Genomic DNA, 24,706 nt, shown 5'->3' on the forward strand with positions numbered 1-24,706 from the left:
TCAACTCCGTTTTGGTAGGGTTGGAATTACTGAAGAAAACTCCAAGATAGCACCCCTAAATAGTTGTTTGGGGTCATATTGAAATGGCTTGCAATTGTGGATTTTTTCGATGATGGAATGTTTTAAATACTATGAGGTATGATCTATGGAAATTTATAAGTATATTTAGGACATACTCTTATCTTAGTAAATTTATGAAGTGGATGTGGTAATATGTAACATTTAATTTTTATTATAATATCAAGATATATCGTGAATATGGTATACCCAAAGTTATTATTCACGTCAATCGAGCTACAGATTGGTTGGCTGATTGTGAGGTGGATCAAATTCATAGGATGCATCTTTTTGATGAAGCTTCTTTAGATCTCCATAGAATTATTATAGAGGATGCTCGTGGGGGTTTCTAACCCACGAATGATTCCTTGTTAGGTTGCTTTTTTTTTTTCTTGTTCTATTTGTTTCCTTTGGCTTTGCCTCTACTGCATTAAAAAAAAAAGTTACTATGTCATTGCTCTTTTAAAATACTTTAAATGAGTAAAATTCACAAATAAAGATGTATGATGGATTTTTTTGTTTTATCAAATTCAATTTTAGTTTTTACCCTATTGTTATTTTCTCATTGTGAATTTACAACAAATAAGTATTTATACTTACTTTATTTACAACAAAAACTTTGTCTGAGACGTTAGATCAATGAACCATGGGAATCCAATTTTCTTGCATCAAGATAATAATTTAAGTTAGTTAATCGTTATTATTGTCTTATAGTAAAATCTCAATATCAATGAAACATAGAGCCAACTCTACAAATTTTATAATTTTGTGGCTATATTTTATTGTTAAGAAAAACTACACAGAATTAATGAAGGTTCACGTATAACAATCAATAACCAATTTAGTAAATGTGACCTTCAAAATTATATTATATATCAAATTTCTTTGTTAGTTTTTATGCCTTGACCAACTTTTGTTAAGCTTCATAGATTGATGAGACCCAACCAAGTCATTGATAGAACACAATAATGTCATTATACTTTGAATTTGATTATGTCACTCTAGGTACTTGCACACTAGAGGACGTCATCAATTGTGAGAACCTAACTATTTGAAGTTATCAAGAATATCCAATAGACGATTGTACTCTCTTGTCAGTTCAACCAACTCTTTATATGTCAATTTATCGATAGAAATTACTTAGCTTATAGTTTCAGTATAGGTGATCATGAGCAATGCTTTAACCTTAAAATTGATACCTTTTGTTAATCTCAAGTCAAGATTCGAGCAGGGCCCAAAATTCAGGCCGAACGGGGTAACTTGGCCTTTTTCTGCCTAGGCCAAAAATATATACAAGGGCCTAAAAGTCATGCAAAAAGCCTAAATTGTTTTTTGCCAAAAATTGAAACAGGTTAATTATTCTCAAACATTGTCAAGTTAGCCTAATAGTCATAATCAGCTCTAAGTAAAACTATATGCAAATTGAATATGCTTATCCCATTAAAACTCATATTTGTCTTCAAAGTATATTCCATATAGAGCATCCACGACAAGAGATTCAGAAAGTGGTTTATAGAGTTGTGAAATGTGAACTTCATTCTATGAATTTCCCCCGATTGTTGAAAATCCTGATATAAGCCCTATAATTTAGCGGAGATTAGTACAAACATAATTTAGTGGCATGAAGGACATCAAAACACGCCAAGTAAATGCCAAAGAAATTGGCACACCTTAGGACTAATACCAAGGCTCCAAATATCAACCCAAGCATTATGAAAATTTTCTAAATTACACCATGTACCAAGCATGTATGCAGTCTTGACAGTGTAATGACCATCCTTGGAAAATACCCATATAATTTCATCTTTTGAAGGGGAAAGTTTAAAAGAATGGCTAAGATACATCTCCTATATCTTTCATTAAAATTTTTATCAATTAAATCCATTGTCCGTTCCATACTCTTCGGATCAATGAGATGACATATCAAGGTTACATCATGACTCTGGGGAGATATAATGAAACACCCATTTTTGTCCGCCACCCAAGGGGCCTCCCAAATGTTGATTTCCAAACCATCACCCACACGCAACAACGAGCCTTCTTTCACTAATGCTTTTGCAGTCTATATGCTTCGCCATGAGTGGCTACCAGAATAGCTAAGAGACGCATCAAGGAAGTCTGAACTTGGAAAATACTTGACCTTCATAACACACCTAAGAAGTGAGTTGGAAGCTCGAACAAGGCGCCATGCCTGACGCCTAATGAGAGTGTCATTGAAAACAATGAGATCTTTGAATCCCATGCCCCCAAGACATTTTAAGGTGCACATATCTTCCCAATTTTTCCAGTAAATTTCTGTCTTAGCATATGAATTTCCCCACTAAAATCTTGCCATTGCTGCTTGAATCTTCTGAATAGTCATACTCGAAAACTTATAAACTTCCATAAGATACGTGGTAATAGCTTGCACAACTGCCTTCAAAAAAATTCTTTCCCGGCTCTAGATAGTAATTTCTCTATCCATCCTTGGAGTTTCTTCTAAATTCTATCAAGAAGAGAGTCAAAAACAACTTTCTTTGACTCCCCACAATAGAAAGGATACCAAGATAGTTTTCATGTTTATCAACTTACCGCATCTTTAGAATTCCCAAAAGAGCTTCTTTTTTACCAATGCTTACCCTTTTACTAAATGAGACCTCAAAATTTTCATAATTAATTTTCTGCCCCGATGTTTTTTTATGTTAAGAATATCAACTATTTATTTAGGTAAGGAAGATGGAGTGAGTTAAGGAATTAAAGTTATATCAAAGATAATTAGGTGAATTTTTTTTAAAAAAAATTATTTTAGAATTTCCTGTATTTCAGAGAAAAAATTACCTAAATGTATATATCCCCCCGCGCGCCCAGCGGAAGTAAACTTGCGGAATGAAAAAGTAAAAGGAAAAAAAGCCTTGCAAACAATTTGGCGCATCAAATAAATGGACTATGTAAACACTAAAATTACAGAGAGGATGAACGTTTTTCCGCAAATGAGGAAAACTACATTGTTCTTAAAAGCTCAAGAAAACTATGAACATTTGCTTTGACTGTTTTGAGGGTAGACTCTCGTTCTGCCTTGGTTTGCTGAGCAGTGACCATTATTTTAGCCTGATTTTGAAGAGAAGGGATAGTAACTGACCAAGTCAAGGAGAAGTCATCAAATTTATTTTGTTCAATTGTTAGCTCTTTTTGTTTACTACTTCTCAGTTGCTTCAAGTTCAGGAGTTTTGCCTCCACCTCTTCAATCTCCTTATCATATTCACTACATTCTGCTCGAAGTTGGTCTATTCGCTCTTTACTATTCTGAATACGATCCCGAAGATCTTTCGCAACAGTATTCAAGTCATGAAGGTTGTCAGCGTTGGAGGTCAATCTGACCCCATGTTTATGAATATCTTGCAGCTGATTCTGAAGGGACAAGAATATAGTCCGGAAGTGGGCTAGATTAGACTGAAACTGAGACGGTGATACCATAGCAAGTCTCTGAATCTGATCAGCGAGGTCAGCATATGCTGCGAGATTTTCTGTGTTGCTTTGCAATCTATTGAGAATCTTTTCCACATTTTCCTTCTCAACCTCAAATGTTGATGGAATAGAAGCAGGACGAAGGGTATCCTCGATGAGACACACAAGTGAGTTAACCTCAGCGAGTGCCTTTTCAGGGGTGTATGAGGTCCCTAAGAAAAGAAAACAAAGAACCTTACAATTAAGGGAAACCAAAGGCAAATATTAAAAGGAGTCATATACTCAAAAACCACTAAAATATAGTAATATCAAACCTATTTCCATCAAACTGCCAACTTTTTTTTTATGATTGAAGAGATCATATTTTCCGTTTTGGAAGCTTTCGCTGTTTCTTCTATACAATAACAATAAACATGATATACATTACAAAACTGCTGCACACTTCAAAACAAACAACATGCAGCAGTCTGCAACCTTTTGATGTAGGTTTCCCCTCTTCCTACTCCTCTTCTTCTCACTTTCAAAGTTTCAACTTTTTTCACATGGATTAATTTTCTTATAAAGGGTTATATTTGACATTTGAGGCAAAGTAATAATAGAAGATAAGACGCCACATTGGACACGCAAGGTATTTCATGCAAAGTTCGACGTCTACTGGACCGAAATGAAGCAACATTGGAAGGCAAAGTTAGTTTAGGGTGATTAAATCGGGTTGATTTTGAGAATTCGACCTACTACTGTTGGTTAAGAGTATTCCTTTAAGATTATTTCTGAAACAAGAAAATATTTTTCTGAACTTCAAAAAAGGTACCTCGTGAGCAAAAAGGGGATTCCTCCAAAGATTCATGCATCTCAGAGGATGTGGAAGAGCCATCAACAACAAGATCTTGAGAGATGTCAGAAGTCATGGCACCTGTTGTTGCAGAACCTCTTTTTGGCTCCAGTTGTATTGATGGTTGATCATGCTCTTGAAGAAGAGAGATAACTAAGGTTAGCTTTCTGGGTTTCCAAAATCACCTCGTCTAAAACAGGCAAGTGCAAACAACAATGAATGAAGGGCATCAAAAATATAAAAAGTACAAGGACTGAATGCAAACTCTGCTAGATATGCATGCTAATGTATGAATTCCCTGATATGATTACTTTTACCATTTTAAGAACATACTACCTCTGTCCAACAATCTTTCTCACACTTATCTTATATAGGTTTCCCAAATTCATTCACATATCTCTTTTGAGTTAAAAACAATCCTTCCTATCACCACCCTTTTTATTTTTCCATCTTTGAACTTCTCTTACATTTCCTTCTGCTAAAGTTTTTCATTTCTACTCTGTTACCAATTTTTTATATTTTCAGAAAACACCTACCACATCCAATGCCCCACCATTTGTACTTAAAAGTTGGGCCAAACCCTATTGCAGTAACTATATTTTTGGACTTATAATAGCAACATTGACTACTATGTCTGCAATCCTGAAGCACAGTAACGGAAGAAAAAGAGGATAATATAGAAAGTACTTGGGTGCATGGAAGGAACAGAAGATGCACCATTGAGAATACTGGAACCCATTCCACGAATCATCTCATGAGGTGGCTCAATAGAGTCCTCAGGCTCGGAAACCACAGTTCCATATGTTACTTCTTCAGTGATTATTTCCGTCAAGCTTTCCGGCATACCTTGAGTAGGAAGGGCCGAATCCTGCTCCAAATCAGGAATGTCTGCTTCCTCTTTCACGATTTCTTTCTCAAGATCCTTGAGAACATTCAAGGAAACATTATAGATATCAGGCTGAATGTTTTGAGAGGTTTTCTTCTTCTTGATGACAAATTTTCTCAGACTATTTAAAGGCGCCTGCAGAGCACTTGAATTATCATGCTCAATATTGTTTCGGACGCCTGAGATTACTGGTCGAGCATTATCTGCAGCAAGAGAAAGACGTTAAAAATTCATAAATTAATTCTAAATTGGGGAAATCAAAAATTGAGATAGCAAGCTACCCCTTCCTCAACCCCCCCCCCCCCCCCCCCTCCCCAAATAAAAATAAAAAAGCTACCCTGACAAGTTAGTGAAGGCTACATTTTCTTTTCCTTCTTAAAGTCCAGACGGGCTGACAAGATTGAGTAGAATGACGCCTCTTTAAAATCCTGAGGGGGGTATTATCATCACATTCCTTGGATTCTTCAAGAACAGCCTTCTCTGGAGGCAGGGAAGTGGAGGTGGCCAAGATCGCTTTACTTTCTCGTATCTGTTCCATTTAAGGAGGAGATTTGTGAGCAAATTTCTCAATTCAAAAAGAAAGTATTTATAAATCTGCATCAATGTTATCATAAAGAACAAGAAATACAGGAGAATAATACCTGATTCAAAGCATCTGTTTGAACAGGATCTAAGGGGAATCGATCTCCTCTACTTTGTTTATCTAAGAGTAATAAAGACTCAAGGATGAAAGATGATCAGAAAATTACGGATTTGACAGAAAAAAAGGATAAGAAGAGAAAGAGAAATTACTTCGCCTTGAATACGAAGAAGCTTGGGCCATCGATGGAGAAGATACCATTAGTGAACCTTGGATGTTTTGAATAAGAGTGGCAAAGGCTTCAAGCCATGAAGGTTGACACCTCTTGAGAAAATCAATCCACCAGAGCTCATAACCTGGATCTATCTCAGCTCGTCTAAACCAAGGGATGATAAGAAGAGACTTTACCTCACAGGTAGGGCAAGACTTCAGCCATGTCTCAGTGAAGGCATACTTGTTGTCTGTGGACTTCAAGGCCATGTCCAGAAGATTGGGTCTGGTTCCCCAAGGACGATTTAGAGTCTTATAGTAGGGGATACCCAGGCCTTGAATCATTCCAAATTGACGAGCCACAAGATTGGGATTGTAGACTTCAACACCAATAACCTGGGGTTCGAGGCAGATAAGGTCTCGATGTAACAAAATAGATGACCAATGCAGTTGATCTTCTTCTCGAAATTTTATGCAAGAGATCTCCAGGAGCCAAATTGGGGTTGCTGCCTTCATCCAATGCCTTAACGTATCCTCCCTAGGTTTTCCATTCGATGGGATATTCATTTCGTCCTCGCCGGAAAAAGGATGCCAATCAAGTTGACTTACCTCACTGGGAAACAAGAGGCCCCTTAATACTTCTTCAAACAATAGCTGCGGATTTGGAGAAATGGTATGAATAGCCAACTCTCCATAGCAGCAGAATTCTTTCACAGGAAGATCTGCAGGCTTGTCAAAGTCAGCTTTCAGATCTTCGTCACCTTTGTGTTCAACAAGGCGAGGGAAGTAAAAGAATCCCCACATAGATATAACCCAGATAGGGCCACCAGCAGTAGAAAGCTTCTCATGGGTTCGAAGTCGATAAAGGCACCGATACACTTGAGCCAGGAAAAGAGGGCCCAGACACACAGGTTTAGTTCTCTTTGGGTCTAATCCTGAAGCCTCAATGTTTGCAGCAAGCTTCAAGAAAGTTTTATTGACATTGCAAGAAGGAAACATCATCAGCTTAGAGAAAGCAAGGTTGATAAATAACACCTCTTCTTTCCTAGAGATATCAGCAGAGAGGGATTTATTTTTATCAGGGTTATAGTAATCCACAATGGAGCTAAATGACATATTTGTTTTATTCTTCCAGGGTGTGATTTTCTCCATGTCAAGAGCTCCATCTATTAGAGCTTGAGTAGGAAGGTCTGTACCAGTAGGAGACAAACCAGTAAGAAAAGCTATATCTTCTAGGGTGATAGTTTTGAAACCTTGACCAGTGACGAACACATTGAGGCAGGGGTTCCAACAACAAAGCAATCCCAGAGTCAAAACACCATAGAACGGCAAAGCGGGATATGTTGAGAGCCTGAGAAACTCGTAAACACGCAGTTTCCTCCACTTACTGTGCCTGCTGGAAAGTCGATTAAACCATTGTCGAGTATCAATGGTAGATGTCCAACCATTGACTGGCTTGCCTGAGCTTTTCACCCATTCACACTTTAGCTTCTCAGGCTCATTCAGAAAGGGTGGCTTGGTAAATTCACTTGGGAAACACTCCTTGAGTGATTTGAGTACTTTATCAACATCTTCGGGTTTGAAACAAGGGCCAAGCTTAACATGATTCCCATCTTCACCTTTAAATTTTCCATGCTTGAGCTTCTCTTTCCTGATGGTCTGTTGCAAAGAATCCTCAACTGATTGTTTGTAATCGTGAACAACCATACAAAGTCTGGCAGCCTCAGAGTCACCAAACTCAACAGCCTTGGGACTCCAAGTTTTATTAGTCTTTTCAAGATCCGACATAGCTTATTTTCCTGTAAGATTATGGTAAATAGGTCATCTTAGCATGTTCGCACAAAAAATAGCAACAGTGTACAAAATGTTTCCTGAATGAAAGACTCACCAAACAAAGAGTAGCATTCATTAACATTTAGAACAGAAAATGCTACCACAACCGCTCGCACTATGTTTTAGGAATAGCACAGTAAACGGTATCAGCCTCTCAATTTGATCCTCAGGTTTGCTTCCCTTAGTTCTACAAGCGCACAAGATGCAGGACCTAGTAACATACAAAACACACTGAGAGAAGGTTTTAAGGCAATATGAATATTATTAGATCTCATTGCATCGTAAATCTCATACTAAATGGAAGTCAATAGAGTGAAAATAATAGAAAAATAGGGGTTTTTTTTTAATCAAGTTTCATAAAGAAAAAAATAATAATTATGATCTACCTCGATGGTGAAACCATTCTATGCTTCTAAAACTTATACAATCCAACAAACGAACCATCTTGAGGAGAAAAGCAAGCCTCAATACCAGAATATAAACGGCAAAGCTCCCTATCAACAAAACTCAAAACTTTAATCTGCATAGTTAAAAATTATATAAGTAAATTATATACCTTGGGCTCAAAACTACAAAAACACACCATCAATTATGTAGATTTTGCTACAGTGCGAAGCAAACTCACCAAACCTTTCTTTATCCCCCTTAGCAAGAATTATCAACTGCCGTACATATCAACTAACATGCAGAACATATTGGCTTCCACTTCAAGTAGTACATATTTGGTTTTTAACTTGACCACTAATATATATAGCAGATTCGCTGCCATCTGGTGTGTAGGACTGTGTCTGTCAACCCCCCCCCCCCCCCAACAACTCACCCTACCCTGCCAAAAAATGCCATTGACATTTCTTAGCACGACAAACACACGTTTTATCAAGAAAATCAGCAACAGCAGTGGGTCATAAGAACAGTGCCACTTCAAAGAACTTGAAGTATTAAGAAAAACACTATATTAAGCATGACTTTTCTTTATATCAACTTTTCTGGAAAATTCCCAGGACCAGAAAAATATTTTAATAGATCTATTCTTGCTTGGGAAGAATAATTATACTCTGATTTGTTGATGGTACAATTTCATTAATCTTGTGGTTGGCATAAGCTGTAAAAGCTGTAGAAAAATGATTAAATCAAAGGAACAGGGATGTACTTTTACAGCAGAAGAAGTTACTGTTCTCAGAGAGGAAATGTGCCTTGCCAAACTACTTAACAGCTCGTTCATATACAAATTAACTGCTAAAAAGGGCAGATATCCCCCATCCAAGCTTCCCTCACACTACTTCAGAAAAAAATTTACTAAATAAAAGTATCTAAATTAATATAAACCAGGAAAAGCTGCGCAATTTACTATTCTTCATTTATTAGATTGTTAATGTGGAAACATATCGAAAACAAATGATATAAACAAATTTCCATTGTTTGATTTGTAAAAGCGGAAGATGAATGGAAACATATAACTAAAATCAATCTTTAGATATGCTTGTGTTTCATAGTTCCTCCATCAATTTGACAGAAAACTTGAGAAAAACTAAGTAAACCAAACATAACTTAAACTTACTAGACTTTTCATGGATCTTCCACCAAATAAACAGAGTTAAATTTAGAATTCCATAGTTTTCCACATAGTAATCAATTCCAAGTTCAGAAACAAGTGGTAAGGTAGTCTTTTTACACTGCTAAACCTATCCAAGATTTGGCCCCCAATTTTTTGGTCCTCCTTTGGGTGTGGGTTCAATTGGATGATATGTTAGAATTTTGTAAGATGACTAGAAAAGAAAGCAAAGAAATGGAAATGTATCATTTATCTTTCTGTCGCTTAGTTTCATAAGTATATTTGTGAGATATTTTTAGTTAATAAGAGATGAAGGGACAAAGGAAATTATCTGAATCATGTGTTACAATCTCCATTTTACCTCAAGCTTATGTGTTGGATTCTTGACACTCCCACATGGAAATGAACACTTTAATACTTCAACTGTAGACAACTACATGAGATTTTTCATTAATAGCGGACTCTGACCCTTAAACACATACCTATCCTGATATCAGTTATCAAGTCTGAGTAGTCTTAATTAGGTTTCTGACAACCCAAAATCTATCAATTCCCTTCCTATCCGAACCTTTATATAATGCATAAACTAAACGTAAAATTGGGATATTGAGTTATGTCTTCTCCATGAGTTTTCATTTTCACCTTTTTCTTTTCTTAATCAATGCAATAACCAAACTTCACCACAATTCATAAAACAGCCATCACCACCCATCGGAAACAAAAATGCACAAAGTATTACTTTGTCTTCTAATATTTGTCTAATTTAGGATTATTAACATCAGTTTTTATGATGTATCCCCTAACTTTTTTTCCTTTTATGAAAGCATTATACAGATTTGAGCCATTCTAAATGCCCTCATACATTGCGTTACTCGGACTCTTCATTTTCCCCCAAGTACCTATGTTGGATCCTCGACACTTGGACATGGGTATGGATACTTCAGACACTTCATTTTGGGCAAAAAACATGGAAAATTTTCATAAGACACTTAGACACATAACCGTGCCCAACACAGGTATCCAAGTGCGAGTGACATAGCTCATACATTACCATGAGATAATAACAATTATATCAAGATATCCGAAAAGAATAGTTTTATAACAGCTTGAGCACTGAGGTGAACATTATGTTTTGAGTAACCGTAGCATAATTGTACTACCCAATAGGATATTGCTATACTAGAGTTTCATCATACCAAATAATAAACACCCAACAACTAACAAACAGAAAAAAAAAATCCCAATTTTTGCAACAAGGACTTCACTATTCAATAAAAGCATGCAACCAAGATTCAAAATCATTCATCATTTCTTGGAATTTGAACACCCACACACACACATAAAAATTTAAAAGACATACTTGAAGGATGCATGATCACCCATCTCTCCGAAAAATGCACATTACTTATTCAAGCTTCATTACTACTTACAGACTCAGTTTCGGATCAAAGATTTTCAACGAGGGGTAGCACAATATTGCGATAGCATCAAGTATATAGAAAAAAGAAAACCAAAAACTATTGAATTCGAAAAGTGCTCTCGATTTTTGGTAAGGAGAAAGCAACTCCAAACTCTATGTCATCCTCTTGATTTTTGAGATAGAAAAAATAAATTCTACTTGATTCAGTAGAATTTGTTGAGTGATTGTGAGTTAGCTGAGGTTTTAAACTAGAATTATCTCCAACATTATGTGACCTCGTAAGTGAATATATTACAAACAATTCAACTTACTTCTACCACTATACACAAGAATTCACTAATAATCAACTCAAATACTATTTTCTTACTCACACTACACCTCTTAACATTAGAAAATTAAAAATGAAAATCTCACAACTACAACATTCACAATTCAGAACATTACTTCTTCATTGTAATTTGCATCTTTTATATGTCATTCAATTCACATTTTGCAACGAACGAAACAAAAACTTTCAGAAAAAAGATATAGAAAAAAAAACTGACCAGTTCTAGTGTTTGTGTCACTCTGCTTGTCTGCCTCACATACTGCACCAGCGTTGCAAAGCACCACCAGATAACTACCACTGAGCCACCAACGCACCACGAGTCCGCAAACTGGAGCCTGAAGGTTGGACCAACGCACCACAGACTAAAGGCCGTCGAACCACCGGAGGTCGAGAGTGTAAGCGAGGAGAGAGATTTGAGGGAAAAGAGAAAAAATTAGGGCTTGTAAAACTCTTCAGTCTTCGCTCTTCAGAGCAGGCGCGGGTACATCGTTGATGTACAAACTTCAACATTAGCCGATTTCGTCTAATTTAGTTGGTAAAGTTTTACGGAGATGGTATACTATTATCCAGACATGGAAATTGGAATATCTTTCGTATTTTATTTTGGGTGTTTTAAATTGTTGTTCTTATTTCTATTTTTGAACATCACTTTTTACTCTCTCTCCATCTTTTTATATAGGTTTTTAACCCTTTCATTTAATGTTTCTTCAATCTCATTGGTGGGATATAAGAAAAAACATTTTTTATTTTCACTCTCCTATTTTCACATACTCACCCGTTTAATGTTAATTCTTTTTTTTTTATTACAATAATTCCAAAAAATACGACTCCCAAAGAAAGTACATATAATCATTGTTTCCTTAATTTTCGTCCCCAAAGTAAAACGGGAAGGACATTGCTACACATACCCACCGGGTAGACAACCCACTACTAATAGAGAATTAAAAAAATATTAATTAGGTTGAGTTGGATTCCATTAATTACCACAATCCTCACAAGTCTTTATTAATAGGGGTAGTCTACTCGGTGGGTAGACAAAAGTTTTTCCAAATGGGAACTATAAAATGGGACGGAGGGAGTACTTTCATTCCTATTTAATCAACACGATTTTTTTATTACAACTACAGAAAAATAAAAATAAAAAGTAGGAGGAATTATGAAAAGTACGGAGAAAGAAGTACAAAAAGTAAATAAAAAAATAGAGGAGAGAGGAAAATGGGATAGGTAGGGGTTTTAAGTGAGTTAATTTTGATGAGGTACCACAGGTCCACATATGGATCAAAAGTGGGGATTAATGATTGGGTATTCTAGAGTAACAATGTAATCATTAAAAAGGAACGATTCGAGAGGAAAGTATGTATATTAAAAGGAACGGACGTAGTAATTAAGTGGTTCATTAAATTTATTAGGAGGTGCATCTATATCAAGTGGTATTTTTGTACTTGTATTTTTTTATACTTTTTTTTTAGTTGCATCATTTCTCATTTATACAGTATTCACTAATAGTTTTTGTGATCTACTTAGATTTGTCTCGGTGCGAAAATCACGAAAATATCAGTTATTTATAATTTTACTTAGACTAAAGATATTAATGTTTCAAAAGTATATTAAAATACATGAAGAAACAAATGGTACAACTTAAAAAAAAAAGAAGTATCTAACAAGTACTTTAGCTAGAGCAAGTAATTGAAGGGAGTAGAAGGTCGAAGGAGGAAGTAGCACTGCACCTCAAACTTCAAAGAGTGTCAAAAGGCATTCACAAATCACAGATTTGCAGCGTTGATGCAAGAATAATGACAACGGGCCATAATTTTCCCGAGTTGGGCCGTAAATGTTACAAGATGATACAACATTTACTTTCCTCTTGGCAAACGGGCTTGCTTGGGAGTTGGGACATAGTTAGGAATTAGGATCCTCTTTATTTATTTTTCTTATATTTAGGTTGTGACACCTAAATAAATAAAGAAATTTTTCAAATTCCTTATGTTTTCCCCTTTGTTGAATATTAAAACTTATTACTAGAAGACTTACTTAATTGCAGTTTGTAAGACTGTAGTAGTAGCATGTTGCACACATTGTTCTGGACCAACTAGAACGATATTCCCTCCATTTTGGATTAAATAAGAAAATGGAGAATTAATTCATATCTATATATATATATATAAATATATAAAGGCGTGCACAAATAAGAAAATGTGTCATGTGACGCTCTTCCTAGGGAGTTTTAGTTCATGTAATTCATGTACAATAAAATAATTTAGATATTGTGTAGTATATGGTTTGATCCTGAGACCTCAAGTACATATATTAAAGTATTAACCATTAGACTAGCTAAGTTGTATTTAGTGTTATTATCATAAAGTATCATATTAATAAATGAAATTTTTTCTTACCCGGAGCATAGCTTGGACCTAATAACTAGTTAATATATTAAAAGGTGTGTCTCATAATGTATACACGTTATGTGGCATCTCTCTTACTCCACTAGAATTGTCCAATGTATGTGTCATGTCAACTAGCAAAAGTAAATTAGCTTGCAACAAAATTTGAAGCAGTGACATCTTTCTAGTATACATAATATGCAATTACCATCTCAATCAACTTTTAATCATACTTTAAATGTCAATATTATTATATCTTTACCTTTTAAATGTTGAGTTTTCTTTATTTTGTTTTAATACGAATGGAAAAAAATACATATCAAGTTTGGAAAAAAAAAAAACACCCGGAATAAAACTCGAACCCAAATACTAGTTAGGGAGTTAAAAAAAAAAAGGGTGTTTCTTTTACAAGACTCTGCTACGTGCTAGGTACATTTTACTAAGAGCAACTCCATCGTTTGGTAGGGAGTCCTTGCTTGCAATTTCCAAAAGATAGAGCTACTAGCTTTATTGTTGGAGACAAATGTAGCTTGTTGCTTTGTGAAGCCAAGTAGCTCCACAAAGCTACTAGCTTTGTCAATTTTTTGTGGGCCCCACTTTCACTTTTCTCTTTTATATTTTACTTTCCAATACACTTTCTCTATATTGTTGCTATGGTGCTGACACGTGGGACCTACAAAAATTACAAGTAGTTGTAGTTTTTCAATGGGAGAGGTTGTAGCTTGGGAATGTTGAGTTTGGAAATATGATGTGGCATACAAAGCTACAACTACTTGTAGCTTGCCATTGTGGATGCTCTAATATGACTTCGTCGCTATTTTTGCATTTGACTAGACATGTGACACGACCTTATTCTAGATATGATTCAACAAATTTTAGTCGCTTTAATAATATGACAATAGGTAAATAGAAAAAGTCGACTTTCTCTCTCACCAAATCCTAGCACAACTTATAGCTTCCGTCACGCTCAACCCCCTCCCCTGCTGGCTCGTCGACGGCCTGAGCATCTCCGGCTCCACAAAGGTTGTCGGCGAGCCCAGCCTCTTTTCCCCCCACAGTAGCCATAGTGTCGGTGTCGAAACAAGGGGTCTTCAGGAGTCGCTAAGAAGGTTCGCAATCGAAGTCGACCGCCACAACAACAGAAACCATCGAATTCTCTTTTCTGGGCACCGGCGACTCACAACCACCACCTGATGTCAGGAATTTCGATCCTCTGTTATCGATCCGGAAAATTACTGTGAGGTTTTCAATTAAGCTTTCCTATTTTCCTAGTTTTCAATTTCACTAGTTGTAGCTTTTCAACCTAACTTAGACTGATTTCAGAGGTGTTGGTGCCTCTTTATCTACTAGTGGTTTTATCGTTTTAGTCGTTATAGTTATTTCATTATCTTAGATATCATGAACAGTATAGACGAATTAAAGGGGGAACTGTGCCTTTATCACTTTGATGAGCATGATTATTCTTCAACTAGTTGGATTCAGAGGATTGAATATCTTGTTAATCCTTTTGGTATTTTCGAGTATGCTCGAAGTTTGAAAACTGAGGGTAATATCTTTTATAGAAACAGTGACATTAAGTCAGCCATTGAACACTATATTCAAGCCATCAAGTTCTTGTTTTTTGCGGACGTTACTAATGAGGAGGAAAAGTCTGTGTTTTTAAGCCTAGCTTTATCTATCAATCTAAACTTGGCTGCGTGTTTTATCAAGGAAAAGGATTTTCAGAAAGTGGGTGAGTTGTGCTCTCTAATTTTAATGTATGAAGCAACCAATGCCAGAGCTTATTTAGGAGAGCTATTGCAACTTTGGAACTTAGCCAACCCGACATAGCGTTAATAGACCTTATCCAAGCTCTTAAATTCCACCCAAATAGTGGAGAATTTCAACAAAATTTAAATGAAGTATCATCATTGTTAGGATTGTCTTCAAATTTTGTTGATACTGCTACTAAAGTAGTCGGAGAGGATGAAGTGTTGAGTAACTCTTCAATGCTTGGAAAGGAGGAGAAAAGGATAAAGGTAGGAGAACAGAACCCCTACCAAGATACCACCACTATCAAAGTGGAGAAGAATCAAACCTTCTCACAGAAGGTGAAAATGAATGTTGTTGGAACATATCACAACCTTAAAGATACAAATTCAGTCTCGGAGTCTACTTCTGTGAAAAAAACGAAATCTACAGGGTCCAATTTCCGATTTTCAAATCGAAAAGCGTAGGATACCTATTTGATATACCCCTAATGTACAGGGTGATGTCAGCGGGGAGAACTTTGCATTACCTCTGCTCTTCCCAAATCCAAATGATCAGCATCTGAACTTTAAATCCATCACAAAGGATGGATGGCAGCACGACTATAGATCACCATACACCCATGGAGATGAGACACTCCCCTGTTGAAGGGTATGAGCAGTGGAAACAAACTCCAATTTTAGGACCCGACGTCGAGGCTACAAGTATGAATTCTCAAAAGTCGTCTTTGCGTCTCTTTGTTAGTACCTCCAAGCACCTCCTTTTGCTCGCCGGCGAAGTCTACTTCACGAGTCAACAATCAGTCTACCAGCTAGGGGTGCTTATCGAGCGAGCCGAGCCCGAATAGCACCGGGCTCGGCTCGAGCTCGTTTATAATTTCCCAGGCTCGGCTCGGCTCGGCTCGTGAGCTCGCCGAGCTTGGAGAGCCGAGCTCGAGCTCGGCTCGTGATGGAAATTTGGGGCTCGAGCTCGGCTCGCGAGCTCGTTTAGGCTCGGTCGCGAGCTCGTTTAGGCTCGCTCGCTGCGGCGTTCAGGTCGGCTATGAGCTCGCTTAGGCTCGGCTGCGAGCTCGTTTAGGCTCGACTAATGAGCTCGGCTTGGCTCGAAGATTGGTGAGCTTGTTCACTCACCTCATATGCTTTTATAACTTGATTTCCCTCTTAGCATTGCTAAGATTTCAATGTGGGACTTCATGGTTTGTTAAAGAAAAACAAACTCACTATCCCCATTTCAATGTGGAACTTTATTTTTGTTTAAGATAAACAAACTCATTCTACATATGCAATATAACTTTGAATCCTCTTAGCATTGCTAAAATTTAATGTGGGACTCCATGTTTTGTTAAGAAAACAAACTCATTATACCCTTGTTTTGTTTACATATGCTTTTATAACTTGGAATCCTCCTCATTGTTAAAATTTCAATGTGGGACTCGTTTTGCTAAAGAAAAAATTATCAAATATTTTAAGGATTAAATAATCAACTATTTAAAATTATACTTCATTCCCTCTATGAAGAAAATAAAGTATAGTTTTGTTTCCAACCAAGGAGATACAAAATTAAACTTTAAGTTGAAGTAAGGAATATAGTAGCTATTTATAAAGAAAATAAGGTTGATCCTTGTTTTCTTAACCAATGTGGGACTTTAGTGCCTAGTGGAGTAGAGGTGAAGTTGGATCACAAATTAAAATATATAATTTGTAATCTAAATTAAAATATAAATTAGTATTAAATTTTTTTAATATAAATATTTTTTTAATAAGAATATTTTTTTTAATATAATAATAAACGAGCTGCTCAGAGCTTTATGAGCCGAGCTTTGCCTAGCTCGGCTCGGCTCGTTTAAGTCTCGAGCCGAGCCGAGCTCGAGCCGAGCTTCAACGAGCCGAGCTTTGACCGAGCTTTGACCGAGCCGAGCCCGAGCTGCTCGCGAGCTTGTCAGGCTCATTATCACCCCTACTACCAGCAAGATGAAAATATCCTCTCGTTTGCACTCCAGAATCAACAGACAACATAATACGGTAATAGCGTCGAAGTCCCTCGTTTTCTAACCCTTTGTTTTGCAGGGTGCGTATTGGAGCCAAGAGAAGTCCATCCTGCTTCACTGAGGATGTCTGCTATCCTTGTAGGAAGAAATGTTATTCCCCATCCTCCCCTGTTTTAGTAACTAATCTTGTTCATGATGATTTTCTTATGTTTGGTTAGTATGGTCTCTAGGTTGTAATTCGGCTTTTATTAATGCAAGTTTTTCTGATGTAAAAAAAAATAATATAAAAAATGAGTATCAATAAATTTAGATGGATTGTAATAAGTTCATATAACCTAGTTTTTTTAGGGGCAGTATAAATTTAATTTAACATAATGCGGTGAAAATAATGCATCTTAAAATATAATTAAATTCAATAATTGAAGCGATGATATATATACCTTAAATCTATGGGACTCAATATACATATTAAAGAAGCAATGATTTCATCAAATAAAAATTAACAAAGACAAATTGATACTTTGTATTGTTAAGGTTATATATCAAAAATAATCTTAATATCTCATATTATAGGATTTCCTCCAATTTCTAATTAATGTAGCACTTTAATTGTCATGATTTCCAATACACTAATTTAACCTGACGTCTACTCCCTCCGTCCCATAATATAATGTTTAACTAGTTATTAGGCCCGGGCTATGCCACAGGTAAGAAAATATTTCATTTATTGATATAATACTTTATGATAATAACACTTAATATAACTTAGCCTAGTGGTTAAAACTTTAGTATATGTACTTGAGGTCTCGAGATCAAACCCTATACTATGCAATTTCTTAATTTTTTTGATCGGTTTTTTCGCTATATACCCGTGACAATTTTTTTTTTTGCACCTTATACCCTTTCAACTTTTTAAATTCACCATATACCCCCCACGTTTCAAAAAATACATCAACATGCCCTTTTGACTAACGGTGTCAGACTTCCGTCAGTCATTAACCCTTAATCTCCCCTTAAATCCTAATTAATTATCCTAAACCTAACTAATCAAAAATCCTAACCCTAAAACCCATTAGCCCCTACCCACCCCCATCCCCAGCCCACTACCCCAGCCCTAGCCCACAACCCACCCACTTCCTAATCCACCCTAACCCCTAATCAGCACCACCACCTGACCGAATTTTCGCACCCACCACCACCTGACCAGATTTTCGCAGAGCCTCAGCCCACAGCCCACCCACCCCTCCCCCTTCCTTCCTCGTAGCTCCCCTCCCCTTCCGCACCCGCAGCGCATCTCCCCCTCCCTTATCCGATTTTCAGCCGGCACTCCACCCCAACCCAGCCGGATTGCGATGCTGCGGGATTTTGCGATGCTGCGCGAAGAGGGGGGAAGGGGATAGGGGATGCGCGATGACTGGGGAAGGGGAGGGGGGCTGCGCGACGACGGGGGAAGGGGAGGGGGCTGCACAACGACGGGGGAAAAGGAGGGGGCTGCGCTACGACGGGGGAAGGGGAAGGGGGATGCGCGACGATGGGAGAAGGAAGGGGGGGGCGGGGTTGCAGGGGAGTGGGGATGGGGTGGTGGTGGTGAGGGGGTGATGTGGCAGTGGGGGTAAGGTGAGGGGGTGATGTGGCAGTGGGGGTAAGGTGAGGGGGTGATGTGGCAGTGGGGGTAAGTGGTGGAGGTGATGTGGCAGTGGGGGTAAGGTGAGGGGGTGATGTGGCAGTGGGGGTTAAAGTTAGGGTTTAATTTAGGTTAGTTAATTACTACCTCCGTTTCCTAAAGATCTTCCTTGTTACTGTTACTACAGATACCAATGAGAATCAAGTTGTGTGGGGTGTGGGGTGGGTAAAGTAGGAGAGAGAAATGGGTTAAGATAAATAAACAAATAAAAAGGGGTTAAAGTAGGAGAGAGAAAGGGAGTAAAATTGAATTAATAATGTAATGGTGGGCCATATGATAGGGACATGAGAGGGTAAAAAGGGAAAAAAAATTCCAAATAAGGAATAAAGTAAAAGAGGGAAGATCTTTTGGATTCGCACTTAAACGGAAAGAGGTAAGATCTTTAGGAAACGGAGGGAGAAGGATTTAAGGGGAGATTAAGGGTTAATGACTAACGGAAGTCTAACACCGTTAGTCAAAAGGGCAGGTTGATGTATTTTTTGAAGCGTGGGGGATATATGGTGAATTTGGAAAGTTGAAAGGGTATACGGTGCAAAAAAAAATTATCAGGGGTATATGGTGAAAAAACCGTATATATTAAATAATCTTTTTTTCCTGCTACTTGCCATATATATTAAACAAGTTAATAACGGAATTAAATTTGAAATTTCAATAAAATATTAAATTAAGGGGAATGATTTCCTCTTCATACCTATGTGTGAAAAACTCTATTAAAAAAATTTAAAATGACAATATAAATTGATTGACACGATTAGAAGGAAAAAAAATGAATTTCATATTAATAATTATACTCATAATATTTCAAAACCTAAATGTTGATTATTTTTCAGTAATCTCTATTATGTAAATCAAACTCTTTTTGACGATTAAACCCGATACACAAATTTTTCCACTTTATTTGAGCACAAACTTCTAGTGTATATATCTTTTTCTCGATAATAATATATGTGAATAATGATGAAAAAATAACTAAAAAACCAATGAAGCATTGATTTAAGAAAAATGTAATTAAAAAATTAATAATAATTATAATTATATTTTCAAATCAAATTTTTTTTAACATTGATTAATAACTAATGGAGAAAATCAAAAAAGTTAACAGGACATGCACACATAGCGTGCAAAAAATTCTAGTATTTATGTATTGAAATTTGAAGGCGTGAAAGTTCATATGTTGCAAGTAAATCAAACATATAAAGTATGTAATATAGTATTTTAAGTCAAAATCCGACATGCATACCTAATTACTATATTTCGCAAATGATCAAATTTAGAAGATTGACATTATACTTCCTCCGTTCCATAATAAGTGAAATACTTCTCCAAAAAAAGCTCTCACATAAAAGAGAGAAGTGTTTCACTTATTATGAAACGGAGGAAGTATAAGATAGTTGGGAGGGACGGAGGGCCTAAAACTTTTATGCCTGGAAAAAACAAAAACATAATCTATCTATACAAATATATTAAAAGGCGTGCGAAAGAAAGCGTATGTGCCACGTGGCGCTCTCCTCAAATTTCTAATGCAAATGTTTTATGTCTATGTGTACTCAATTTTTAAAAAATGTGTAAGTGCAAGATATCGAACACGTGACCTTTAAAATGAAAAGTAAGAGCTTAACCATGAATACACTATTACTTTGCGCAAATTAGATCCTACACCGAGGTGTAGGATGAGCATCCTACACCTCGCCCATGTGGCTAGCTTTTGGCAGTATTTTTGAAAGTGGGCCAGCTTTTTCTCTCTCATCACTTGAAACAATTTTTTTAATGTACAAATGCATATGGTTTGGTGTACAATAATATACGAGTGTACATTTGGGGATTTTCAGTGATCAAAGCAATGACCATCAGTGTACATTATGATTTTATTGAATTTCGGTATGAGACTATAATTGTACATATTAAATTTCATTATTGAACAAATATCAAACACACCAGTGTACAAAGATTGAAAATTACTCACTTGACATATTTCATACAGTAATTGTACATATTGAATTTCATTAGTGAACAAACATCAACACACCCAGTGTACAAAGATTGCAAATTACTCACTTGACATCAGCTTCAGGAATTGGGTTACTTTCAGCTGGGGGGTTGTCAGTGTACATTTTGATTTTATTAATGAACAACCATGAAGCCAAGAACGTACAATGAGGTTGAGTGTGGAAAAGAGAGAGGTGGTGAATTTCTGTATGAGACTGTAATTGTACATATTGAATTTCATTAGTGAACAAACATCAACACACCAGTGTACAAAGATTGCAAATTACTCACTTGACACAGCTTCAGGAATTGGGTTACTTTCAGGTGGGGGGTTGTCATTGTACATTTTGATTTTTTAATGAACAACCACGAAGCCAAGATGATAAGGAGGTTGAGTGTGGAAAAGAGAGAGGTGGTGATTTCTGTATGAGACTGTAATTGTACATATTGAATTTATTAGTGAACAAACATCAACACACCAGTGTACAAAGATTGCAAATTACTCACTTGACACCAGCTTCAGGAATTGGGTTACTTTCAGGTGGGGGGTTGTCATTGTACATTTTGATTTTATTAATGAACAACCACGAAGCCAAGAATGTACAAGGAGGTTGAGTGTGGAAAAGAGAGAGGTGGTGAATTTCTGTATGAGACTGTAATTGTACATATTGAATTTCATTAGTAAACAAACATCAACACACCAGTGTACAAAGATTGCAAATTACTCACTTGACACCAGCTTCAGGAATTGGGTTACTTTCAGGTGGGGGGTTGTCATTGTACATTTTGATTTTATTAATGAACAACCATGAAGCCAATAATGTACAAGGAGGTTGAGTGTGGAAAAGAGAGAGGTGGTGAATTTCTGTATGAGACTGTAATTGTACATATTGAATTTCATTAGTGAACAAACATCAACACACCAGTGTACAAAGATTGCAAATTACTCACTTGACACCAGCTTCAGGAATTGGGTTACTTTCAGGTGGGGGGTTGTCATTGTACATTTTGATTTTATTAATGAACAACCACGAAGCCAAGAATGTACAAGGAGGTTGAGTGTGGAAAAGAGATAGGTGGTGAATTTCTGTATGAGACTGTAATTGTACATATTGAATTTCATTAGTGAACAAATCAACAACCCAGTGTACAAAGATTGCAAATTACTCACTTGACATCAGCTTCAGGAATTGGGTTACTTTCAGGTGGGGGTTGTCTTGTATATTTTGATTTTTATTAATGAACACACGAAGCCAAGAATGTACAAGGAGGTTGAGTGTGAAAAAGAGAGAGGTGGTGAATTTCGGTATGAGACTGTAATTGTACATATTGAATTTCATTAGTGAACAAACATCAACACACCAGTGTACAAAGATTACAAATTACTAACTTGACATCAGCTTCAGGAATTGGGTTACTTTCAGCTGGGGGGCTGTCATTGTACATTTTTATTTTGTTAATGAACACCCACGAAGCCAAGAATGTACAAGGAGGTTGAGTGTGGAAAAGAGAGAAGTGGTGAACAGTATATGGGGGGGGGATGATGGCGGTTGACATCAAATCAGTTATTAAATGGTGAACAGTAACTGTCAAATCAGTTATTTTTTGAATTTTCGACATGTACACTGAATGTAATGGGAATGTACATTAGCTGTCAAACCAATTACGTTTTTGCATGTTTAATGGTGCGTTTCATTCTTCTTGCCTTGCGTTTTGGAGTTGGTGTAGGATGCTCATCCTACACCTTGGTCCAGGATCTACTAATTGATTACTTTGTTGTTTACTTTTTCAAATAAAATATGATGAACTCTTTTAATAATTATAAATAACTAAAAAGAATTAAACAAATATATACATCTCTAACGCTCTTATTACGTAACTTACAAGAGAATATTGATGTCATATTCTCTTACCACAATTCCTTTTAAGATATTATTTTCAAGCTCAAAACTTTCAAATTTTTTACTTATCTTGTCATGACGTGAATTTTTCAATTTCTTAATGGACAAAAAATACGAAAAGTAGCAAAATAAATTATAAAATTTAAAAATAATAACATATTTGTTTATCGTAACTGACCCCAGGTATCGTCGGGGCAAAAAAAAACTAGTTTGCCTTTATAATATGACTCACTTCACTTTCAACTAGAGGTGGCAATAAATCGAAGGTGAGTCAGGCCTCATCCGCCCCATCCATGAACAATCCATCCATCACCCAATTTATCCTTCACCTACATCTGACCCACCCATTATCCATGGATGAATTGGGTAAAATAAAAAGTATACTAATATATTGTCACATTTTCATAATTAAATTAAAGATTTGGGAATTAAGTGATTAATATATTAAAACTTTGATACATCTTTAATATTTATTCTTTTCTCTGACGAAAAATTACATTATAACGCAAATGTTGCAAATAGACTTCAAAGTATTAATATTTATAAATATATATATGTATGTAAAATTTTATTTTATATGGATGGTCATATGATGGGATGGATGGACCTTCACCCGGATCTGATCTGGTCCATCATATGTTTATCATCCGCTTAAATTCGGGTTTTTGTCCATGTATCTGGATCTATTATCCATTGAATTTGGATGAGATTGCCAGCCGTACTCTCACCTCTTACACAATTACGGAAGTATTAACATGTGTTCGTGACATAAAATTGTTGTAGGAGTATTAAGTTTAAGTTTTTTTGTATACTCATGTTTTAAAGGCATAACCATGGTAATGAAAGCAAAGTTATTATTTCTATCTTTACTTTTTGGCAAAATTGACCTTAAAACCACAAACTATGGCGCGGGTGCACCTGTCACCACACATTTTTACTAGTAGCCAAAACACCACATATTATGGGTTTAGGTGCAAAGCGTATCATAAATGACATTGTAGCTCCATTTTCTCGCTGAAAAAGGTGAATCCTCATTAATTTAATAATTTCCCCCAATTTCTTCCTTTTCATTGGCATGAACACCATAAAATGTGACTTGTGTGCACATAATAACACAAAACGTTAGTTAGTAGTCTAAATATCACGAACTATTGGACTTGGTGCAACGCGTATAAAAACTGGTAATGGATGTAAGTTTCTTGGCTAGCTAGTAGCCAAAATTAAAGATGAAAGTGGTGTTTATAGGAAAAACAGAGAGCTTGAAATGGATGTGAAGTCACTAAAAGCTAAAAACAAGTGCTTGAATTTGCAAAATAAATGCCAAAAAGTTAACCACCGATATCATTAATGCTACGCGTTATACCAAGTTTGAGAGTTCGTGATATTTTGGCTACTAAGCCAAAGTTTGTGGTGTTACATGCACCCAAGTCATAGTTTGCCAGAATTTTTTTTTAATAAGGATTCACTGTGTCTGTGGCGAGAAAATGGAGGTTCGATGTCATTTATGATACGTGTTAGTTGGTGTTGTTTCTGTTACTAGTCAAAGTTCTTGGTGTTGGGTGCACTAGCGTCATAGTTTGTGGTGTTGAGGTCAATTTTACCCTTTTTTTTTTATCTTTGTAAACACTTGTCGAAAAAAGAGAGTGGAAAAATAGAGTAATAAGTTTGAGACTCATTTTTTACCAATCTTAAACACGAGATGCGTTAAGAACTATTGGGTTCAAGTAAGATTTTAGGGTCTAAATTCGGCCACATGCAATTTTTTGATATAAGTTTGGATCATAGTAACGTAACTTTAAACCATCGTGTTAATGACGTATAATAATAAATTCATACCATCATAAGCCAAAAATGTTCTTCCATTCCATTTCAATTG

The 24,706-nt window shown here is 36.3% G+C and overlaps 1 protein-coding gene across 6 annotated transcripts; it reads right to left on the minus strand.

Annotated features, from left to right (window-relative positions):
• Positions 1–2,948: 2,948 nt before the first annotated feature.
• On the minus strand, positions 2,949–11,650 carry LOC104884226 (uncharacterized). 6 transcript variants are annotated; one of them, XM_010668841.3, is made up of 9 exons: positions 11,360–11,650; positions 8,229–8,336; positions 7,898–8,053; positions 6,012–7,808; positions 5,861–5,922; positions 5,580–5,748; positions 5,021–5,422; positions 4,313–4,468; positions 2,949–3,713 (listed from the first exon to the last, which is right to left on the minus strand). In XM_010668841.3, the coding sequence occupies exons 4-9, from the start codon at positions 7,795–7,797 to the stop codon at positions 3,037–3,039; spliced, it is 3,252 nt and encodes a 1,083-aa protein (XP_010667143.2). In that variant the 5' UTR covers positions 7,798–7,808; positions 7,898–8,053; positions 8,229–8,336; positions 11,360–11,650; the 3' UTR covers positions 2,949–3,036. The 6 variants fall into 6 exon arrangements, with proteins under 6 accessions (XP_010667143.2, XP_048495091.1, XP_010667146.2 ...); XM_048639134.1 differs by having other exon boundaries at positions 5,180–5,422; positions 8,229–8,362; XM_010668844.3 differs by having other exon boundaries at positions 5,051–5,422; positions 8,229–8,362.
• Between the last annotated feature and the right edge of the window lie 13,056 nt (positions 11,651–24,706).

This window comes from Beta vulgaris, chromosome 2 (genome assembly GCF_026745355.1).
Source record: "Beta vulgaris subsp. vulgaris cultivar EL10 chromosome 2, EL10.2, whole genome shotgun sequence".
Classification (NCBI taxonomy): Eukaryota; Viridiplantae; Streptophyta; class Magnoliopsida; order Caryophyllales; family Amaranthaceae; genus Beta; species Beta vulgaris.